Here is a 22,883-nt window from a genome sequence, read left to right as displayed (position 1 = left end):
AAACAACAACAACAAAAAAAACCAAGACACTAAACTGCAAGAGCTGAATAAAGGAGTGTCTGTTTTCTGAAATTTCGATAGTTGAAACTTGAGCCATGGGAAAGTCTCTGTAAGGTTTACATTGTTCATTTCCTGTTCCCAAAGTTTCCTACAGTTTTCTCTCTCCTATGGTACAGGCTTTGAATGGACGAACTCTAAATGCTTTTTCTGTGAATGCTGATTCTTCAACATGCAGCTGCAGGAAAACACAAGCACAGAATAGAAAACAGAGACAAGGGGGAAACACGCAGCTCCCTGGAAAGACGGTCAGGGTGAAAAGATTCAGACATCAACTCTTGTTTTCTGCATTAAAATGCTGAGAAAGAAGAACAAAGACATTTAACGGAAAAAGAAAGGGATGACTGGAAATTGGAGTGACTGGTAACTAGTAGTTATCTGTCATGGTTTCCCCACAATCTCAGTCAAGCAGTCTAGGAAACCTTTTCCATTTTTTGTCACTTTACTACAAACTTCCAAGTATTTACATCTGATCTCATGATCACAAAATGCAACATAATTGTGAAATAGAAGGAAATGCCTGTGGTTTTTAAGTCTTTACAGACTGAAATGTGTGGTAAAATTAAGTGTTGGAAAAGATATATTTTTATAAATTAAGAAAATATGCCAAAGGAACTAATGCTTTTTCTCAATAACTTAAGAATTATTGACTTAAAACAAGCTCTGATATCTTGGTGAAAAGCTGCTTTTAAGATCGTTTTGTCTTATTTCAAGTGTAATGAGATATTTGCACTTCTTGAAAAATACTTTGTAAGAGTCTGTGTTTTTCCTGTGCAATTCCTCATAAAGCCTGACACTAATGCGCTCCATCCATTTCAGATAGCTTCATAATGTTGCTACATAATGTTGTTACCCAGAGGTGTGGCTCAGAACCGGGCTCTTCCAATCCTAAACAGAACCACGACTGGCTGAAAACTCAAAAGGCTCTTCTAGAGAGACCTGCTTCTTTTAGATCTTCCTATTCTTTTGTGCTGCACTGTAAAAGACAGTCAGGTGCCTGCAGAGTTTATTATTTCAGCCCACAAATACGGCAGGAAAAGGAAAGGCTTGCTGGTGCAGGCACCTACTTTTGATCTGAGGCGCTTTGTTGGTATAAAGGCCTTGCAGTTCAAACACTGAGTCACAATTGAGCAAATGGAGCATATTTCAATTCAAACCGAGATCAAACTGGGAATCAACAAAGGATCTTACATTAGCACACAGAAGCAACAGCTGACAGACCATTAGTTGCTTCTGAATTAGCTACTTCCTCTGCGCTTTCAGTCTGCATTAAAGTCACAGAGGAAAGCTTCTGTATGTCCACGCATGGGGAGAGATAGATGATCCAGGTTTGTGGGATGCATAAAACTGCAAACATTTCCTTTGGTCTCTCACAGACCCATTAACATGAGGTAAAACCGGAGTAGCACATAATGGAAGATGATATTAGCTTAAGTGGGTGAGAAGCTGTGATACCTCTGCTCCTAAGTCTGCTGGGGAAGTAACCAGGAAATTGAACCAATCATAGAGGAATCGATCTGAGATCGATCTGACCTTCTCATAAATTTTTTGTATAAAGTAGTAAAAAACTATTTAAACACCCTCTAATTTATGTAAACTGAAATCTGATCCCAGAATAGCGTTGCATGAACTTATTGCTCCCCCTGCTGGTAGCACAGGAGAACTACAGCAACATTCAGAAGAGAAATAACTTAAAACAAGAAAACGGCAGAAATCACAGGTGACCCAGAAAATTTAATTCATTATTGAGGAACTGGACTGTGAGCAATAGATACTGTACATGACACAAAGCAGATGACTGAACAAACAGTGTTTCTCTGAGGTACAGTACAGGCACATCAACACCGAAACTCAACATAAAACACTAAAGTCAAGCAGAAACACATCTTAGTAATAAAGGACAGTAATGGATCCTTGATTTAAAGCCACTGATAAAACAGGCACTTTTAAAATATATTTTTAAAACCTATTATAGTACAATTAACTTAAAAAATTATTCAGCTGATATGTTGAACACGAGCGGAAACACTTCAGTCCTTTTTTCGGACCAAACGTCTTCATCCTGAGACTCTTCAAACTTTTGTGCGTACAAGAAAAGAAGAAATCTAGTTAGTTCAGGACTCCAACAGAGCAACTGTTTCAGACAAGACAACTTTATGCTAACGGGAAGCAACAAGGAAAAGAATTGAGTCACAATGAGAAGGCATTGTTAGCCATTGTTTTCCATCATTGTTTCCTAATCAGAGTCCGGCTATTCAAGTCAGATCCAATTTCTTAATGGCCGTCAGTGTTGTCTCTCCCTACAGCGATGAGAGTGGAGGGGATTTGCAAACATTTTAACTTCTACACAATGAACTATCACAGTCTCCATAATGTTTTGGCATCATTGAAAAGAAAAGTGCACACAGCTTTAGAGGACAAACCAACTGCAACACAGTCCGAGTAACGGAGTGAGTGTGTCTGCAACACATGGTACACACACTGTGTTGCAACAAGAAATGCTGTAGGAAAATTATACTGAAGCAGCATCATTCATAAGAAATAAAGCTTCTATACAGAAGCTTTGTTATCTTCATTTTAGTTAAATGTCTCACAAATTTTACTAAATAAAACTGGACTTGTTCTTGGCTTCAATATGAAATTTTCTAAAATAGAAAAAAATAAAATAAAATCAAGTAAAGGAAAATAAAAACATTCAGTATCAGTTTCCATAACATTTTTGCACCAGCAGTTTGTGCTGCTTCTGCAGCAGTAATGCAGAATAACAAACACAGAAAAAAAAATACTGAGTTTTGTTCTAAAAACAATATAAACTAACAGAAATGTTTGTGCAGTAGTCGTCAGTGATGCTACACTGTAATGCTCTTTTAGAAAAGTTCCGTCCTTCAGTTCTCAACGAACAGAAAGCTCCAGCAGGAAGAGTGTAGATCCTTCAGTAGATCCAGCCGATGGGAGACTCCTTCTTCAGTACCGACTGCTTGATCCACAGGAACGCTGCTGACGTGTGCAATATACACCGCTGGACAGCAGGGGGGGCTGGTGAGCACTCAGATTATTAAGGTAATCCTCAGTTCACCAGCAGGACGTCTTCATATGTTGTTGTTCTGAGGAGTCAAAGCATAAAAGAGATTTCATACCTTAAACTAAACAACAAAATGTTATTCAATTCTCAGAAACTTATTTTAATCCTGATTCATGTACTTAAACTCCATATTTTAAAATTGTTTTTGTCATCTGATCCAACAAGAAGTTACAAAAAGAATGATTGAAAAAAATCTTCTTTCTTTATTATTTTTTACATGAAGTCCCCATTTTGTGTTTAAATAAATAAATATAAATGCAGAGTTGAAGAATGTTTCGTACTATTTCTCTCTCTTTGATGGTATCTTTTCTGATACCATTTGCAATAGATGGAAATGAAAAACTAAATTAAAATTGAAAACTGTCGTATTTTAGAGATACTATTTTATTTTCTAATATCTAATAAAATCCTTGGTCTCCCAACAAAAATAATATTGATAATGTTTAGCTTTTAGTGAAGTAGGGTTAGGAAGTGTGTTTACATATGCTGATATTATTTGGTTTCCAAAGAGAAATTTTAAGTGTAAGATTTTGTTTGGTGCATCTTAAAAGACGGTTTTTATTTTAGTATTTTCTGGGGTGTATGAGTGATGCGCTCACCTGTCACAGCAGCAGAAAAAGGAGCAGGGAGACGTCTCCACTCCCCTGAACTTGCCAGATGTTGGTGCATCTGTACACTCGGCTATGAAGGCGTGCAGATCTGTGATGTGGATCGGTTCCTGGGTTTGGTGCTGGGGAAATCAATGACAACACGCTTCTGTTATGTATAGACTTCGCTCTTCCCAGTCGCACTGTACTCTACTGTGAACGATTGATGTGGTATATTTAGATAAATCAGATGTACAGTTGACACCAGAAGTTTATGTACACCAAATAAAGGCACACCAACTCTTGTTTTATTATAAAAATTACCTAAATTATTTCTACTTGCTAAAAGGCACAATAATGAGTAGAAATATGTCAGATATTTACAGAGTAATGTCTTCAAGATCATACATTTACCTACAGATTATCTCCTGTTACTGTTGGTTTTTTATGTTTAAGCAGATATGAGGCACAGCGAAGAAACCAGAAACTGCTGCTGCTAGGCAACCAAAGAGTGAGTGAGTTGCTAGGTAACCAAAGATTAAGTTAGTTTGTTGATTCCACCAACCTTGTTTAGCTGGCTGTGAGAGGTTGAGCAGCTAATTAAGCCCAGATGATGACGTCATTGCTTTGGTAACTTTTGATAGGTTAACTGACACATTTAAGTTAATTTGAGGTTTAAGTACATTAAATAAACAAAGCATCTTTCATTATTGTGCCAAAATTATTTCTATTTAGCAAATAGAACAAATTTTGTCATCCTAATGGACCTAAAACAAGAGAAGTTTGGTCTGATTTAACTTCAAACAATGAGAAAAAAAGGTTTCAGTTCTAACCAGATTAACATTATGCAGAAATATAATGTGTTTGCTACAGTTTTCAGAAAAAGCAATCTCTTACATTATCAGTACACTGATTTTAGTTCTTGTTCTGAATGGATAAGTGTCTCACCTTAATGGTCTCGTAGGCCCCAGTGATGAGAGCGATGAACAGAGACAGGACCATGTAGATGAACAGGGAGATGAAAGTGTAGAGGTAGAGCTGGCTGAACGCCCAAACCAGAGTGCTGCTCTCCTGCATCTCCGAGAATGTCACAAACATGTCGTCTCCATTAATGAGGGAGAACAGGCACTCCGACACCATCGACAGAGAGCGAAACTGTGGAGGGCAAAAAAAAAAAAAAAAACAGAGCTGAAGATTGTTTACACGCACGTAGTTTGACGAAAGCTGAGTCGATGGGGGAAATTAAAAGTCGAACAATGTGCTCAGGTCAGATGAAAACAAAATTACAGCCGTACAGCTACCTAAAAAAGACATAAGTATTTTTTTTTAAATAATAATGTTTATCGTTAACACAATCAAGTCAGAAATGTTTGTTTTATTCACCTTCACGTGGTACGGTCCGAGTACGATCCAGCCACAGAAGCAGTAACCCAGATAGATGACGGCTACGCAGCAGCAGAAGCGAATCACATTGGGGAACGCTACTCGAAGTGTGATGATGAGAATCTGTGATAAGAGAGCAAAGATCAGGCGAATTAAATGTTTAAAGGAACGATCTCTTACAGAACAATCAGAAGATCAATGACTTACGTTGTACTTTTGGAAAAACGTGAGGTAGCGAATGACTCCCACCCACACCAAAAGGGTGGAGGTTCCTAGCAGGATGGCACAGATGTCATAGGACGACATAGTCTGTCAGGAGAAAAACAAGATGGACGACACATTTTTAACACAAGAAGCACCCAAATTTATAGATCACAATGCTGTTTTGAAGAAAGCTAACACCTCACGTAATCCTAAAGGAACACAATAAACACAAAGCTGATGTAAGGGAACGTAATTTTATTTATATAGCACATTTTCAGCAACAAGGCAGTTCGAAGTGCTATGCATGAATTAGAAGGAAATACAATCAAAGCAACAAAAACAAAAAGGTAAAAGTATAAAACTACATAATGGTTCCCCTTGTTTGATAAGAATAATAGTCCATAATTTATAAACCAGTAGAGGTTTATAAATTATGGACAATTAATATTGTTCTGATCAAACTAAATGTTGGTTCTCCAGGTTTGATTCTTGTTCTGGGTTAAGTAGATGGTATTTTCTAAGTTTGTTGTAAACTAAGAGGAGTTTCTCTCCAATATTAAAAGTATGAAAATGCTAGTCTAAAGTAATAAGTACTCCACAGTTTATAAAAGTAGCTAAATCTTGACCTAATGTAATGAGGCACTCCACTCCACTCATTTTCATTAAAAGTAATCAACTAAGCAGTTTTCTGTTTTAAATGTTGGTCTAAAGTAATAAGTACGCAACAATTTTAAAAAGTATAAAGCTGAAGGACCTTTGATTCAATGCCGATTTTGATGATGCTGCCAGTGATGGTAAAGATGTCACTGATGATGAGAAGAATATACCAGCCGTTGATAAACTCAAGCCGATCCGCCCAGCACACTTTACGATCCAGAGCCTCCTTGAAGTACTGAACAAACTCCTGTAGAGAAATTCAAACATTTAAACCGTCAGATCACTTTACGTTTATGCAAACAAACACATTCACAACACCATTCAGGTTTTCTGTTGTGTGCTTTTGGTTTTATGTGACATTCATGAAGCAGTTCTCTTGGTGTTTTTGTTTTGGTTACAACGAAACTCTCCTACCTGTTGCAGGATGATGCCTCGCACCAGTGAGCGTCCACAAAGGATCAGTGACAGCAGGCACACCAGAGAAACGATCACGTCGAACGTTACACGTGTGAAGCTCTCAGCTGTGTTTAAAAGAAAAAAACCCAATACTAATAGTGATATTTTATATCATTTTGGTTTTGAACATTAATAAATGGACTGCATTTGCAATGCCCTGCAAATGGATTCACACTACATGAACAATTAAACATTTTTAATGTTACATTAATACATTACTGAATGGATTAGAACATATAGCTCTTGAAATCTGTTGTAATAGAAATCTGTAAATTTATCTGCTGTTCATTCAGCCTGTGAGAAAGCATGAGACTGCATGACTTATCAGTAGTTTTTGTCTTTTGTGGATTTTTAAGTGTTGTCAAACTCATGGAAATCCAAAATGTGTAGACACTTGTTCTACCCTAGAACAAGCATCTTCAACCTGAGGATTCAAAGCAGCAAATGGCTTTTTGCTAACTAATGATTTTAAATAGAATTACAAATTCAGCTTTTACCTGATTTTTATTTAATCATTTTGATGAATTTCCACAACAGAGTGGTATTACAAATATCAATAATGCATTTTTGATCTATTTTCCTTTTCATCAGTTTAGAACGTGTTTGCTTTTTATTTAAATACCATTTTTCACAAATATTATTATCCCATAGCAGAAAATGTAATGTCTTATTAATTTTTTTTATTTTCTTTTTTAAACCTCAAAATTGAAGTCCAATATAAGTTCTTCAAAAATGACAATTTCCTACATTAGAAACCATATGTTGTCTTTTTTTTGAAAAAATATTTGACATTTGGCTCTAAACAAGTTTATTTAGCTGGACTGAAAGCAAAAATGGCTCTTTGGATTAAAGACGTTGCAGGAAGACTCCTGTTTCAGTAATGCTAAGCATGCTAACTGCACTTGTTGCTAACACAGATTACAAAGACAAAGTTTAAAATCCAAACACTAGAATTATTTTGTGTGTTTTAAGGAAATAGTAAAACCCGGTTTTACATTGACTGATCTCTTACAAAGTGTCTCTAATTTGAAATGATCCCTCACAAAAGAAAACATGGAAATTAATATTTCGAATGCTTTTCTTTCACAGTTTTCTTTTTTTTTTTTCCTTCCTTCCCCACCAGGGGGTCTTTTGTGGGCTCTAGTGTCCCTTATATGACAGTAGGCTGACAGGAAAGGGGGAAGGACAGGGGGAAGACATGTGGCAAATGTCGTCGGGTCCGGGAATCAAACCCGCGACGGCCGCGTCGAGGACTCAAGGCCTTCAAACGTGGGTCGCGTTATCCCCTACGCCACCGCAGCACGCCCCTCTTTCATAGTTTTCTACTTAAGTTCTTAAAGAGGAACTGGAATCTGCCAAAACTGAAGTGGGCAGGTCAAAGCTTTACAAAAACAAAAATTGGCCAAAATTTTTGTTTATTTCTAGCTGAAATCAGTAAATATTTTCTTACAAAGTAGCAACTGCACATATGAAAAAATGATCAGAATTGAGAGACTTAGTGACTTACCATGTCCAGAGACACTTGGGTCTTTACATTCCCTTATCATCGCCTGGTTTTCTAACCAGATCTTCACTTTTCCACTGTGAGCCTTGTTGTCCATCACTATCTGAAAGGAAGAATCAGCAATATGCATTGATTATTATATTACACCAACTTTATGGCTAACAATATCACAGGAAATACAACAGATTTCTTCTCCTAATAAAGCGAGTTCTCTTTACTATGAAACATTTCAGCAACTTGTAACTATGATTTCCTTTATTTACCAGTTAAAGCTTATGCTTTACCAGGTTTATCATGAGCACATTATTTCCAGTCAGGAGATTTGACCTGTTTTTGATTTGTTTCTTGAAATCCAGTTCGTGACTCTTCTTTTGCATCATGATGTTTCCCTTAAACCAGGATAAACTGGGTCATTGTTTTAGCATCATTATGTTGGAAAGATCAGAGCTGCTTCAAAAACACAGGAAAATATTTGCTAGCAGTCCAGTAAAATTATCACCACAATGACTAAATCTTTTAGAAATGTCAAAAAATGATAATATGTTGGGAAAAAATATTTAAGAAAGTACTATGACCACTGGTGATGAATACTTTCTTTGCTACTGGTGGCAGCAAAGAAAGTATTCAGGCCAAAGCAAACAAAATCTCAATGGATGACAATTGTGTAAGAAATATATTTTTCATGGAAAAATTAACCCACATACTGAAGCTACAAGAAGCACAACTGTGGGGAAAATTGGAAAATTTGGTTTCTCTAATACCTTAAATAAAGACAAGAATATGAAAAAAAAATGGGGACTAGAATAATAATGAATATAGTAATCTGCAGTTTCCATGGACAACTCTTTGTCCAGTTTCTTTGTTTTATTTTGTTTTTAAGTTGGAAAAACAATAAATGGCCAAAAAAAATGAACATCACAATGGTAAAATATTTTGCAAACTTACTATTGTGATTTGCTGATCATTGCAGAACAGAAACACATTTCTGGTCTTACATCAACGCTTTGATGTAAACTCAGAAAGTGTTATGTTCACAGTAAAAAAAAATCTGCCTGTCTCTGTTATTTCTACGCACATAGAGACAGCATGCCTTTTGAAAAGTGGCCTCGTCTCATGACAAACTCCAAAATTATAATTTTTATCCTTATTTTTATACACTTTAATGTTTTATCTGACATGTCTTAATCACTAAAACTACTTGGAAAAGTGACTTGTTTTTTTTTTTATTCTGATACCAGAGTCTTTGTGTTACTCCTCTATTTACCTATGAATTAAAAATGCTTGCTTGCTTCCAGTGCAAACTTACTGTAATGTGAAAAGTGTAGCAGTCTGGGATCTCATTGTTGATGATAGTTTGTATGTTGATGGCCTTCAGTTGGAACTGGATGGTTACATTAATCAACCTTAAAAAGCAAAACAAATATTCGCATTACTAGGCAAAACAAGAATTGTCTCGAAACATGCATGAAGTAAAAGCTATTCACACCGCAGTGTGTTTACACCAACCGCTGTTGAGTCAGTGTTACTGAATACATCTTATAGCTTGCTGAGCGAGGTGTTTGTGCAAGCCAGATAGATGACTTGGTGAATGTCGCAATCAGATGCAGAAATCCAAAGATAATTTTGATAAAGTCGGCAGACGCAATGGGAAAAATGAAGCCTTACTTGTGGAACTTGAGTGTGAAGTTCTTGTAGCTGCTGGTGAGCAGATTGTGGGGGACAGACATAGGATTCACGCCGATGCAGTCTGAAATCAAGACAGCAAGCAGGGAAAGACACTTTTAAGTAATATTAATTATCATAGTCGCCCATCTGTGTTAAAATAACAATAAAATGTTTAATGATTCAGTTAAATCTTAAGTAAATGTTTCATGTGCTTGTTGATGCAAGATGTGATGTCACTTCCTGGTCATTTCTGACTCATTATATGAGAAAGTCAGAAACTTCAAGCTCATTTAATGCTTTCTCTAAATGGATGTTTTAAAAAGAATCAGTTAGATTAGGGGAAATCTTAGTGGTAAAGAGAAACCTACTGAATTTTTTCAAGAGCATTAAATATATATTTAATACTTTTTTATTGAACAGATGATTTATTTTAACAATACAACAGATGTGAAGCTTGTCAAAATTTGTTTATTTATTGTTTCAGTTTGTTTTATTTAGTCAACAAGTTGTTTCTCCAGACATTTACTGGTGTGGTAAGTTCTTCTGCATTGCTCTCAACAGTTGGTGGTTACCATAACAACCAGTAACTGACAGCTCCTCCCCCTTTTTTCTGTTGCGGTTGGTAACTGTGGTATGTATTAGAATTAGCTCTGTGTTTCCTTTACAAGTATTACTTTACATGTTTAATACTTTACATGTAAAGTATTAAACATGTAAAGCTTAATACTTGACATGTTTAATACATGTGTGAATACTTTACATGTTTAATATATGTAAAGTATTAAACATGGAAATGTTTATATGTAATAACACGTATACTCACAATTTACATATATATTGTGAATATATGTGTTACTCACGAAACACATGTACAGTGTTTTGTGAGTAATTTTTCTATATTTTGTATACATTTTTAATTGCTAGGACTATTAATGTTGAGCATTTTAGCTACGTTTAATTTTACTAATGTTAACTGTTGTTGACCACTACTAACTGCATTTAACTGCTGCTAACTGCAGCCTCCAAAATATACATCAAAACATGTGGCTGGATCTGTGGCTATTACTTCTGTTGGGACTTTGAGTAACCATGGCGACATAATTAGCAAAAAAAAAAAACCCGAGCCAAATTCAAATCAAAACAAATTCTAACCGACACCGTTAGGCTGCGTTCATGCTGCAGACTCAAGTAACCCAATTACAATTTTTTTGTCAAATCGGATTTCTTTCCCTGGCCGTTCACACTTCCAAACATATGTGACCTGTATGCGTTTGGCAGTGTGAACGGGCAAACGAAAGAGAGGATTAATTACCATAGCCACAGAACACTGAGGAGAGCAGAGATGTAGAGAACTACAGAGATGGCGAAACACAGTTTGTACAGAGGAGGGCAGAGCTTCCAGTTAGAACTACAGAGACGCCACCTTGACAGGAAACTTACTACAGAAAAGTACATAAGTTTTATAATATATGTACCACCAACAATATAAGAAAAAAAGACATTTTCACTTTTCTGCAAAATTCACCACCTTCACAATTCTTGTTAATTAGTATTTAGTGTAAGATAAAGAGTATTGCAAAAGACCAGAAAAAAATCTTATGTTTTTTTAACAATAACAATATTCGTTGTTTATCTGTTGCTAAGAGATGAGCATGTGTTCTGGTAACCAGGTGCCACGAAATAAACATCTGATTTTTACTGTTGCAAAATTTACCAAATGTGAATTTCTTGTGTCTAAGAAGATAAACAGTATTTCAAAATAGCTTATATTTTATAACTAAAAATCAATTTGGTGTTAAGAGATGAGAGTCTTTGTGGTAACAAAGTGCCACGAAGTAAACATTTGAATTTTACTTTCGCAAAAGTAAAAATCGGAAAGCAGTGCATTAACATTAGCACAGGCATTGCTAATGTAGCTATGGCTCACATTAGCAGTATCCTTTTCCCTAAAATAAGCTTTTTAGCCAATTAGTTTATTTATTAGCCATGTTTAAGCACACTGAATGGAGAAAGTCAATGTTAGTTGTACCCCACATGCCACTAGCAGCATTTAGGCTAATATTAGCATTTTGGCTAATTTTAGCTTATACACTAATTTTAACATGCTGAATGGAGTAAGTCCATGTTACTCAACATGCTTGTGACTCTCCACATGCTACCGAGTACATTATAGCTTACTTTAGCAATGATGCTAATTTTCAGCATCAGAATGCTGGGTTCCAACCGGCAGGCACACCTTGACAGGTCTCACTTAAATTTCTTCAGAAATTTTCTAGTTGAGAGCTATTGCTTTGTAGTTCGTTTGGGTTACTTGTATTTTATTTGATGTATAGGGACAGAAGCTGCTAATGTTCTCTTTTGTCAGAATAAATACAATAAAACTGAATGTGACTGTTGTGAAGTCAACCAACTGGACCTTATCAGTTCATAAGCAACTTCAATAATTATTTGTTCTAACATAAAGATGCGTTATGTTTTATCTGGTCACATGTAAAGCACAAGCAGAAAATTCCTACCGCTTCCTGGCAGCCTACATAACCAGTTTGTGTCATTTTCAACAGATTCTGGAGAAAAGTTTTGTTTTTGCATGCTACTTTTGTTGCTCTATCTCATCAAACGTCAGCAACATACTTTTTATTTTAACCATTTGAATGGTTAAAATAAAAAGCAGACTAATAATTCTCTGAGGGGATTTCCAAATATTTCTCCAAGCCAGGTGGTGACAGAACTGCTTGTGTAATTTCAATGAAAAACTGATCGTTTTGCAAAAGGCTTCATTTGGTCAGTAAAACTTTATTAACTCTCAGGAAAATAAATCAGTATGTTTGCGACTCACTCTGCATGGTGCAGTTTGTGTTACCTGTGACAATGTGAGGGTCTATGTTGAAAGTATCATTGGCTGGATCGATCTGTCCCTTCCTGTAGTACTGTTGGCAGAGGGAGAGGGCGCTGCTATTCACTTCGGCATCGTAGACGTAGGCGTAGTGCCCCACTGTGTTATCCGGTAAGGTGAGATACTGAAGTGGAAGGAAATGAGGAAATATTCTGAATAACCCAAACCTTTATCAAAAGACGCAAAAAATGATCCATCATTGTGAGTTATTACATCCGAGTCTAATTAAACTTCTGCTACAACTGTTTATAGAGTCCAGCTCGGTTCAGTAGAAGATGGCAATATTTTCATTCAGTGTTTGCCGTTTAAACCAGAAAAAGAGAGTCAAATAAAATGGTCTTTGTGGTCCTTTACATCCTCTTACCTTTTCTATTGCATAAAACATGTGGTCGTAGACGTCCCGCTGGGTGTAAACAGCGAAGGAGTCATCTGAGGATTGATCGTAGTCTTTGAGGAAGAGGTGTTTGAATGTCATTGTGTTCTCCTCCTTGAAGGTGACGGCCACCTGGTTACTGATGCCAAATACGGCTAACTGCAGAGAAGAAGGTGCACAATTTTAAAAAGTTGAAGAAAAGGACAGAGAGAAGGCAGATGTTAGAACCAGGAGAGGCTAAACTGAAACAATCTTTTAAATTATCTGAACTAATGTTAATGGACCAGAACACTTTATACATAAAGCCGATCTTATTTACCAATCTTATCTACCTGAGCAAAAGCCAAAAAATCAACCACTGTCCTCTTCCATTGTCCCATGAGAGGTTCGAGTGATAGACCGGCCCACCAGGTCATGTCTGCACATTTGCAGTTAACAATAGTCACCCCACTGTTGCCCACTCACTGACTTTCTTGCTATATTTAGCAACATTTCAGACAAAAAAAATTTGTATCAGCCAAAATTGCAATCGGCAGGTTAGGAATTTTAAAGATTGGAAATTGGTCAAAAAACTTCAATCAGTGCACCCCTAACAATAATAATAGTGTCAAACCAAGAAGTACAAGGCTTGGTTTGAAAACTGAAACAATAATTTGACAACTGCTTTTGGCATTAGTCCAGGTTACATTTGTCTAATATTATCTTTATAGTCTGAATTATTCACATGTAAAAGCAAAACACATACAAAAGAAGTCTGTAAGGGAGGAAATATTTTTTACGGCTGCGTTACAAAGAAAATAACTCTTAAGAGTCCCATAGTTTAAGCACTCCATAATGTCTCAGGATGTCTTGCTAACTGCTGCACATGGACCATACTTAGTGTGCCCTCTTCATTTGCCTATTTAAAAAAACTTGATGATTAAAAAAACCTGCTGCAAAACAGAGTAGAGTAAGTAAGTAAGTAAACGGAGGAAATTTTTGATGTACCTGAGCTGTGACAATAAATATCTTCAGCACCTGCAGGATCAGCTTGAAGGGTTTGCGTCCTTTGGCGTGATATTTATCACATGGACTCATGAAGAAGTACTTCAGCTTCCTGCGAATGGCCTCCTCCTCTTGATAGGCCCCGACCCAGTGACCTGCTGCCGCCGTGGGAAAGTTCTGCTTGTTTTGGTTGCTGTCGTTGCTGTTTGCTTGATGGTCACTGCAGTTTTCTGTGGAGCCATAGTGGTTCACTGAGGAGAACAGGCCTGTATGCTCTGTTGGGGCAAAAGAAATATATGTTTACATTTTTGGATTTTCAGAAACAATCTCTATTTTAATTAAAGTCTCATATGTCATCCTAACAGGATTTAAAGAGAAATACAGAGAAAATACTTCAAATCAAAAGTACTGGTTAACTAAATGTTTATTAAACATAGACACAAAGTCTTGCTAAAAATTTAAATATCTCAAATAAATACATTATTTATGGAAATGTATTTACCCATGTGAAAAATATGTATACAATTCTTATACTGAAGACAACAGAAGGCTTATTTTTTATATGTTTTTTCTATTTCTTTTCCATATGGGTAATATCCATGTTTTTTTCCCGTTTCTGTTCCTAAACTCCTCTTTTGAGCCTAAGGAAAGTGTGTATACTTCTTGAACTTCCCCACATTTCATCACATATAACAAAAGTCAGCATATGTTGCTGACGTTTGATGAGATAGAGCAACAAAAGTAGCACGCAATTGTGAACTGTGCATTTTCTTATTGACCTGTACAGCACTTTGGTTGCCTTTGGTTTTTAAAGTGCGTTTTAAAGAAATAAATGAATGAATTCAAATGTGAAAATATGGATGATGTACTTGTTAAGGCTGAATATGAATGAACAAAAAAACTTTAACAATTCAGGTTTTGCCTTCCTTCTTACAGTTGTGCACAAGTTGCAGCCTGGTCAAAAGCACAAAGAAATCCCAACACAAACATTGAAGTTTGTGTTACAAGTTGAACTGCTTAAGGTTGTATTAAGATGAATGACACTGGGGGGGAATATGAATATTCTAGATTTTAAATCAGGGATTTCAGATTTCTAAGTTTTTGGTCAAGGATTAAATATTGTACATAAAAAACCCAATAATTAATAAATAACTATTTAATAAATAATGATAGAGCAGAGACACCATATATGGAGAAGGGTGAGTCATATGGACTTCGTGGTGCTACTGTGATTATATTCTGGACATGTGTTGACATGTCAAGTTTAACGCAATGATTGAACTTCTTCAGCCTTTTTGGCTCAATTTATAATATGTGGTTTTATTGTAAAGTACAGAGGTGTGAACAAACAGCCAACTCACTCACACAAAACCAAAAAATAGAAAAGTACCATTGAGTTTTTGTTTCCTTCAATCTGGAACAAACTTCCAGAAAACTGTAAAACTGCTGAAACACTGAATCCCTATAAATCAAGGTTAAAAAACCATTTGAGGTACACAAATAAACTTGACATATTGGCACAAGTGCCAAAGCTAAACAGAAAGTAAAAATGAAAATACGATGGTGTTGGCCAATGCTGGGCCGTTACAGCATTAATTAATGTCAACAAACTGGCAATTTTACAAGAGTTGCATATCATATCAATGGTATAAATCCTGAAGATGAGCCTTGGCAAGTCAGTCTCTGCTATTTAAAACCAACAAACACATCATTGTAACAATTCAAACAGGTTTCAATTTGCATCCAAAACGGTGTTGGTAAAAGAAAAGAAAGCATAAACCAGATCCAGTGGAGGAGAATCCATCCAGAAATGATGCATGTCGAAAACGATTTAAACATATAATTTTGTCAAAGGCGTGCCATCTGTTTTACAGACCACTGTCAATAGTTTCATCACTTTAACCTCACTCTGACTCCTCCTAAGTTGATGTCTGTGTGCAGCTCTGCTGCAGGACATAAAAAAATCCAACATTGCAACAACTCTTACTGTTGTACTTTAGAAGAGTAATCTGCTGAAGTGGCAAAAATAAATGCTGTTTTCTACCTTAACTCACTGAAAGAGCTGCAAAAGTGGAACTTATCTCTTCGGTGTGCAATAACACACATCAGCAACACTGAAGGGGAACTATCTTGTTAAGAACCTGCTGTGTGTGAGCCCATATCTAGAAGTAGAAATTTGACAGATTTCTTAAATAGTTGGGAGCTTCAGAAAAATCTATGATTTTTCATTATTAGTGTTTCAGTAAAAGAACAGCCAGAGACGGTACTCAACTCAACAGAAGCATTTATTCAGCAAAAATATACTGATATAACTTCAGGATACGATTGGACGAAATGGCTGAAAAACATGTCAGGATATAAGCATTTCGTGTCAGTAGATGTCAATATTATTGATTTCTTTTTTTGTTTTAAATATCTGAAATACTGAGTTTTATCCACAGGTGAAACCTCAGCAGGGCTGCCACCATGCATGCTGCTGTGCAAGTTACTCAACAGGTTGTTGCTAGGTAACCAAAAGACTGGAATAACGTACAAAAAGCATTAAGCTAAGCACCTTTGTATCAATAGAAACTTTTAAAGATATTCTAAAAAAAGATGCTGCCTCAAACCTGTACATGTTTCAGCTGCAATGTCAATTGTATCTTATAAATTTGTCTCAGTATTTGCTTTTATTGCTTTATGACCTCTAATGGTCATAAATGTTACTAATGTTGAAATGTAGAAGTGTGCTGCTTGATCTTCCTATTTGTTCTTCCCTCCTGTTTGGTTGACATTGTAAGTAACATTCTGTTCTTAATAACTCACTTGGTTAAATAAAGGTTAAACTAATTTTAAAAAGCAAAACTGGGAGATAATTTGACAACTGCTGGTCAGTATATGGAGTTGACTACTTTATTATTCCTCAAAAACAGCCCATGACTTCCTGGAGTTTAAACGATATGTCTCTAATCAGTTGAATTTGTCTTTCTTGTAAGCGAGGGAAACTTGTGGTTTGTGCAAAACAAAAGTGAACAAGAGAATCCAGATGTTCTAAAAAGAAATTTAAGACAAGTAGACATGTTCTTCTTGGTAAATGTGTAGTACAGATAACAGAGCAGCCAGTTTATGATTGGAAACAGGAAAACCACTCAGCACAGAGTGGGCTTATTATTCCTAATACTTGTCACATGTTTTTTTTTTTTTTTTCCCTCTCATGGACAAGCTGTTGGAAAGACGTCAAGAACATTCAGTTCACAATTTGACCCTGACTTTTGGTTTTAAACGCCAAAGTAGGTCAAGCTTTTGAACAAGTGATGATGACATGAGGGAAATTTATTAAAGTTCCCATTAACAAAGAAGAGTCATTAACTAAGAGTCAGCGATCTGTCAGCATCTGAGAAAGTCAGCAGGGTTACCAGCATGCGTCTTGCAAATGGGAAGTGAAATGGGAACAGATGAGCTGCGTTGGGTTCAGTATCACTCAGCATATCAGGTGGAACCACTGTTTGTTTCCTTCAGGGGGTTTATAAAGCAGCAGAGGTAAAAATAAAAGAAAAAAACAGTTTATTATTTTAGGAGAGACATCTCTGAAGTCTGGATTTTTTCTGACAATTAATTGGATCAAAAAAGAATTCATTTAAGTCTCATATATATATATTTATATACACACAATATTGGAAATAAATTAAAGATGCAAACAAATACCTAAATTCCTTTTTAAAATGAGAAAATAGGTATTTTATTGCCTAAAATGCAACAACAAACCATTCCTTTAGCTTTATCTTTTATAGCAAATAATGCATCCGTGGCAAAATATAACTTCTACCATCAACATGTGAAAATCTCAGCCATTTCTGCTTGACTTCAATCAATTGTAGGGCTAATCTGCTGATTATTTTTGGATTAAACAATAATTCTATTTAACAGGTAGTTAATAAAAGATTTACTTAGAATTTGAACCAGGTGAAGCGAAATTATACAGACTCAAAATAGAATTATTTTGAGTCTGTATAATTCACTTATCAATTAATTGATTATTAAATTAGTTTATGATTGTTTCAATAACTGATTTGTCAGGATTAATCTTCTCAAACCTTGTGTACACACAGCTATCATTCTGAAATACAACATATGATGCAGGCTGAAGCTAGAGTGTGGTTATTTCAGTAATATAAAAAAAAAAAAATAAATAATAATAAGAATGTTGTTCTGTGAAAACATAATATATATGTATATCAAAAACTTATTTTACAAAAAATATCCACTTTGAAAAACCATTTTAAGGTTTTACGGAATGAAAAAAACGTGTAGTATATATTTACCACACATGTATCACACTTGGATTCCAGCAATATACCAAAACCAAATTTAAAGGGTCACTTCCCGTGTCGACACCTGTCGAAATTTAGACAGAAATACAAACTGAAAAACCTGACAAACGAGCAGCTTGGCTGGAGTTTATTAATCTGCTTTATGAACTCAGGTGTGAAGGCAGCAGGTACTGCATGCTCACCACACAGAAAGAATCTGCAATCAGAAGAGCGTGTCAATCGTCACGGCAGATAACCATCAGTCAAAGAAAAACGGGGGCAGATTTCTAGAACGTGGCACCAGGTTTGATACAAAATACGCACAGACACTGGAACCAAGCGAATCTCTGAAAGTATCCGGTTCTTCTGGTTCACTGTCTGCTTTACAGATGAAATGATGGCGCTGTCAGTCAATCAGTCATGACTGGAAACGATAATAGCTCAGTGCTCGCATCTAATCTGCTCATCCAAAAGCAAAAGGCAACCCACAGGTTGGCAGCTCAAAACTTCTGCTTGCACCAAAGCTAGAGAGCTTAAAACACAAAACACTGATCTGTAGGTTTAGAGCTATACGTTCCCAAACATGTAGCTGCTGGAAAGTAAAAGCTGTAACCCAAGAGAAACATTAAAGTTTTAGAGCCCAGGTGTACTAAAAGATGATTTTATATAGGGGTTGTTACTGAGAGAAGACTCAAATGTATTTATTTTCTTTATTATCTTGTTGATGCAGAGAGGATTTGGTATGTTTATTTGCATTTCCTTTTAAATAGTTTTTTCCACAAAAGATAAAATGTTTTTTAAAACATTGTAGGAAGGGCTTTTTTTTTTTTGACAATTCTACAACCATAAAAAGTAAAACAATTTCTGCTGGTATTTGCATATCTCAGGTTTTATGTCATACATTACATGTATTATCATGGACTGGTGTCTCTAATGTAGAAACACATTTGTGAAAAAAAAATCCTACTTTGTTGCTCATTCTTTGAATCTGAGTTCAGTATTTAATATCACAATCTGACCCTTACAGGACAATATATCATTCTTTATGCTATTTTTATATATTTGAATACTTTTACATTTGTGTGAATCTACATGAGTCAATGCACTGTCTCTTTCCTGCTGTTACACGTGGATTTTTTCCACTTTGGGACAACAAAGGATACTTTTTCTTCTTCTTTTGATTTAAAATAATACTAAAACCCTGCTTTAAAGCAACTGCTCTCTCCCACATGGCATATTGAGCTGCTCCACGTTATGGCAGCTCATGGCAAGAAAGACAAATAAGTCATTTAAAAGTTACTAACTGTTCTTTTTAGAGAATAGTTGAATCAGCTAAAATCAGCAGCTAGAAGCCAAAGCCTCACAAACAGCAGAGATGAGGAAAGATCTGATATGTGCCTCTCTAGGTGTGCCAATGGTTTTCAACCACACCTCACAGTCTGAAACAAATATTATGCATAATTGAAGAGTGTCTAAAGGAGAAGGAAGCTGTAGCTGGAAAACCCAACTCCAGCCACCATTAACAGAACTGCAAAGTCAACCATGCATGTAAGAAGCTTATGACCTGGAAAGTGATTATTCTGCATGAAAACATTCACATGTTGGGATATGGATGATCCAACAGCTTGACCTAACAAAAAGAAAAAAAACCACAGAAACATTCTGCAACCACTCAGACATTACACACAGGAGTGGTTCTTATTACATCAGGTGATCCAATAATTACACGGTGCTTTAAATCTGCCACTAATAGTTAGATTTAAAGCGTAGTATGATCTAACTTTGTGTTTGCTATTTTATCTAACATACCCTTTGTCTGGCTCTCTTATTATCTCTGACTGGGAAATTTAATGCAGTGTTTTCAGCTGTGATGACCTCATGATGACTGTTTTCCAGCTAAACATGCAGTCAACAAAACCAAAACACACAAACGCAGCTGCAGCTGCCTGTTAGCAGAAAAACTAATATAACTAATATTTTTTTAACCTACTTGTTGCATTTCAGATGCCAAAACTAGCTAAAATTTGCTTACCTTATCTAAACAGAAAACCAAACTGCGTAAAAACACATGGATTTCTGTACAGATAAGGGAAACACAGCAGAGTAACGGAAAAATACATTAAAAAAGGAACATTAACACTTTACCAGAGGAGTCCCGCCGTCTTGTCGCTGCCATTAGGGTTTAAAAAAGCCAAAAACATTAAAAAACACAATATAAACACTAAAACGAAACTGCTGTGATAGAAATTCCAGTTTAACGACGAACTGCCGAGCGACTCCAGCAGCTTTACCTCGATGTTTGCTCAACAGAACTTCCGGTCGGCCAGGTCACGTGACTGACGAACCGTAATCAGCTGACTCAGAGGAGGAAGGACCAGCGCGAATGTCTTTCTTTCTTTCTTTCTTTCTTTCTTTCTTTCTTTCTTTCTTTCTTTCTTTCTTTCTTTCTTTCTTTCTTTCTTTCTTTCTTTCTTTCTTTCTTTCTTTCTTTCTTTCTTTCTTTCTGTAAATGGAGCAGTAGTATGTATTTTTATGTAGTAACGTTTCATAACACAATCAGGTAATTATGCTACCCGCAGCTATATAACTGCTATATTTATCAAACATAACTTGCCATGCCTCACAGTATGCCATCACATTTCTCCATTAAGCCTTCAACAACATTGTTAGGCGTGGTGGTGTTTGTATTTTAATAATACATAGTTCCACCAGGTGTTTGCTAATTGCTGCTGCAACTAGTTTGAAAGAGCAGATATTAAAAAAATATATTTTTATTTTTACAATGGAAGTTCTTGAAAAATATTTGGGAATTTTGCACACAAATGTTTAATCTAACTTAAATTAGAAGTCAATAGATATTACTGGCATTTTGTAATAAAATAAGCAATTTACATTTCTTAGTAACATTTTAACATATCATTGAATTCCTGATTACGTTCTCATCGAACTTCATGTGACAGTGAACTTTGACTTTGGCAGGGAAACTACTGAGGATGAGGACGGCCTCCATGATGCCATCTGTGAAGACGGCACAGTTCAAGCCATTGTTTTCCTTGAGGACTGAGATGAAGGTGTTGATAAAGGATTCACGCTCAATTATATAGAAGGTCCTGTCATCATCGTTAGTCTGGTCAAGCTTAACTTTCTCCACACAGCCACCTTGGAGATGCAGAATCATAGTAGAAGATAGGAAATAAATATTTATTTCTATTTAATCTCTCATAGTTTGATGTTCAAAAAAGAGACCCTGAAAACGAAAACATGTGCCCACTGCCAAATTATGCCTGATTGAATACGCAGCAAATCTGGAACTAAAAAAAAAAAAAAAAAAAAGGTCACCAAACCCTGTATTTCTCATATTTGCATCAGTCACAGAGAGAAGTGTAACATATGTTCTCAGACAAGGACAAAAAAGAAAATTGTTAATCTAAAAATAAGTAAAAATAGAAATTTGAAAACACAAAGAGATGACCAGTGTTGTTGCTGGATATAAAAAAAGCAGTCAGTTTTGTGGTGGTCCGATTCTGAGTGTCGGTGAGCTGACCCAGTTCTGACAGCAGGTGGCGATACAACCTACACACACACACACACACACACACACACACGCACACACACACACACACACACACACACACACACACACACACACACACACACGCACACACACACACAGCGGTTTGTATTAGGACTTTTTGTGGATTCACATTCATTTTAGTAGCTACATTTATGCCTCACAAAAACACTTTACTAGTCTATTCCTAAACCCAAACCTTAACCAAAACTTACACAATACCTCTAAATCAGTGGCACTGCAAAAAACATTCTTACCTTAAATGAACCTTCCCTTTAAGGTCATTTAAGGTGACCTTAAAAGGTTAAAAGTGGTCCTCTATATGTATGATATGCAAGTAAATTTTGAGTGTTGTGTAGGAATACATGGTTGGCAATGAATTTATGAGTTTTTCTTATTACAACAATGTTTTCCTTCTTTCCAACAAAGTAAAACTTTTTTTTTTCTTACCATTTTTATTTCAATGTGATTCAAATCACAGTTTCTGTATAAGATTTATTTAAGGTTAACAGCCAAAACACACAAATCATTTTAAAATTTACATTAAAAAAGCTTTTTTTTTTTTGAAATAACTTTGAGTTTATTTCAAATGCAGTGGACATGGAAATGAAAAGGGAAATGAAAGATCAAAAATGGATGATAGGATGAAGGATGAGGAGAATAAAAGAAAATATTCTAGAATTCTACACCTGCAGAAAGAGAAGTGAGAAACCACAGACATTTTCACAGAGGGAAATGGGATCCAGAACTCTGAGTTTGTGTCTATATCTAACTTAACTATATTAGCAACAGTACAAAAACTGAGGTAAAACTTTTAAAATATACCCTTTCAAAAAGTGCATTAGAAATGTAGCTTTATTTTGCCCTGTCTATTTATGCAGAGGACAAACAGCATGAGAGAAATCAAAGTATTTACTCAGAATTTATCAAATTTACTTGAATTATGAAAAATTAAGTATCCTTCAGTAATCCTTCTGAATCACAACTCTTACAGCATTTTATTTTCTATTATTTAATTTTCACTCAGACTATATTGAAGATTGAATTCTAAAACATGTTATAAACAGATTTAAACATGACAAAAAAATATTAATTTCTTTGGTTTCATATTTTCATTTTGTGTGTACAGAACTTGTCAAATAATGTGATGAAATTAATTGAACACTAGTGATACCAAT

The 22,883-nt window shown here is 35.7% G+C and overlaps 1 protein-coding gene across 1 annotated transcript; it reads right to left on the bottom strand.

Moving 5' to 3' along the window:
• Positions 1-1,771: 1,771 nt before the first annotated feature.
• Positions 1,772-20,494, bottom strand: LOC122830217 (mucolipin-1-like). The gene is made up of 14 exons (XM_044115398.1): positions 20,280-20,494; positions 13,849-14,120; positions 12,853-13,020; positions 12,456-12,612; positions 9,596-9,677; positions 9,237-9,333; positions 7,934-8,033; positions 6,385-6,491; positions 6,068-6,217; positions 5,317-5,418; positions 5,110-5,232; positions 4,675-4,881; positions 3,739-3,869; positions 1,772-3,161 (listed from the first exon to the last, which is right to left on the bottom strand). The coding sequence occupies exons 1-14, from the start codon at positions 20,308-20,310 to the stop codon at positions 3,125-3,127; spliced, it is 1,764 nt and encodes a 587-aa protein (XP_043971333.1). The 5' UTR covers positions 20,311-20,494; the 3' UTR covers positions 1,772-3,124.
• Positions 20,495-22,883: the final 2,389 nt, after the last annotated feature.

This window comes from Gambusia affinis, linkage group LG04 (genome assembly GCF_019740435.1).
Source record: "Gambusia affinis linkage group LG04, SWU_Gaff_1.0, whole genome shotgun sequence".
Lineage (NCBI taxonomy): Eukaryota > Metazoa > Chordata > Actinopteri > Cyprinodontiformes > Poeciliidae > Gambusia > Gambusia affinis.
This window is presented reverse-complemented; position numbering and strand designations above follow the sequence as displayed.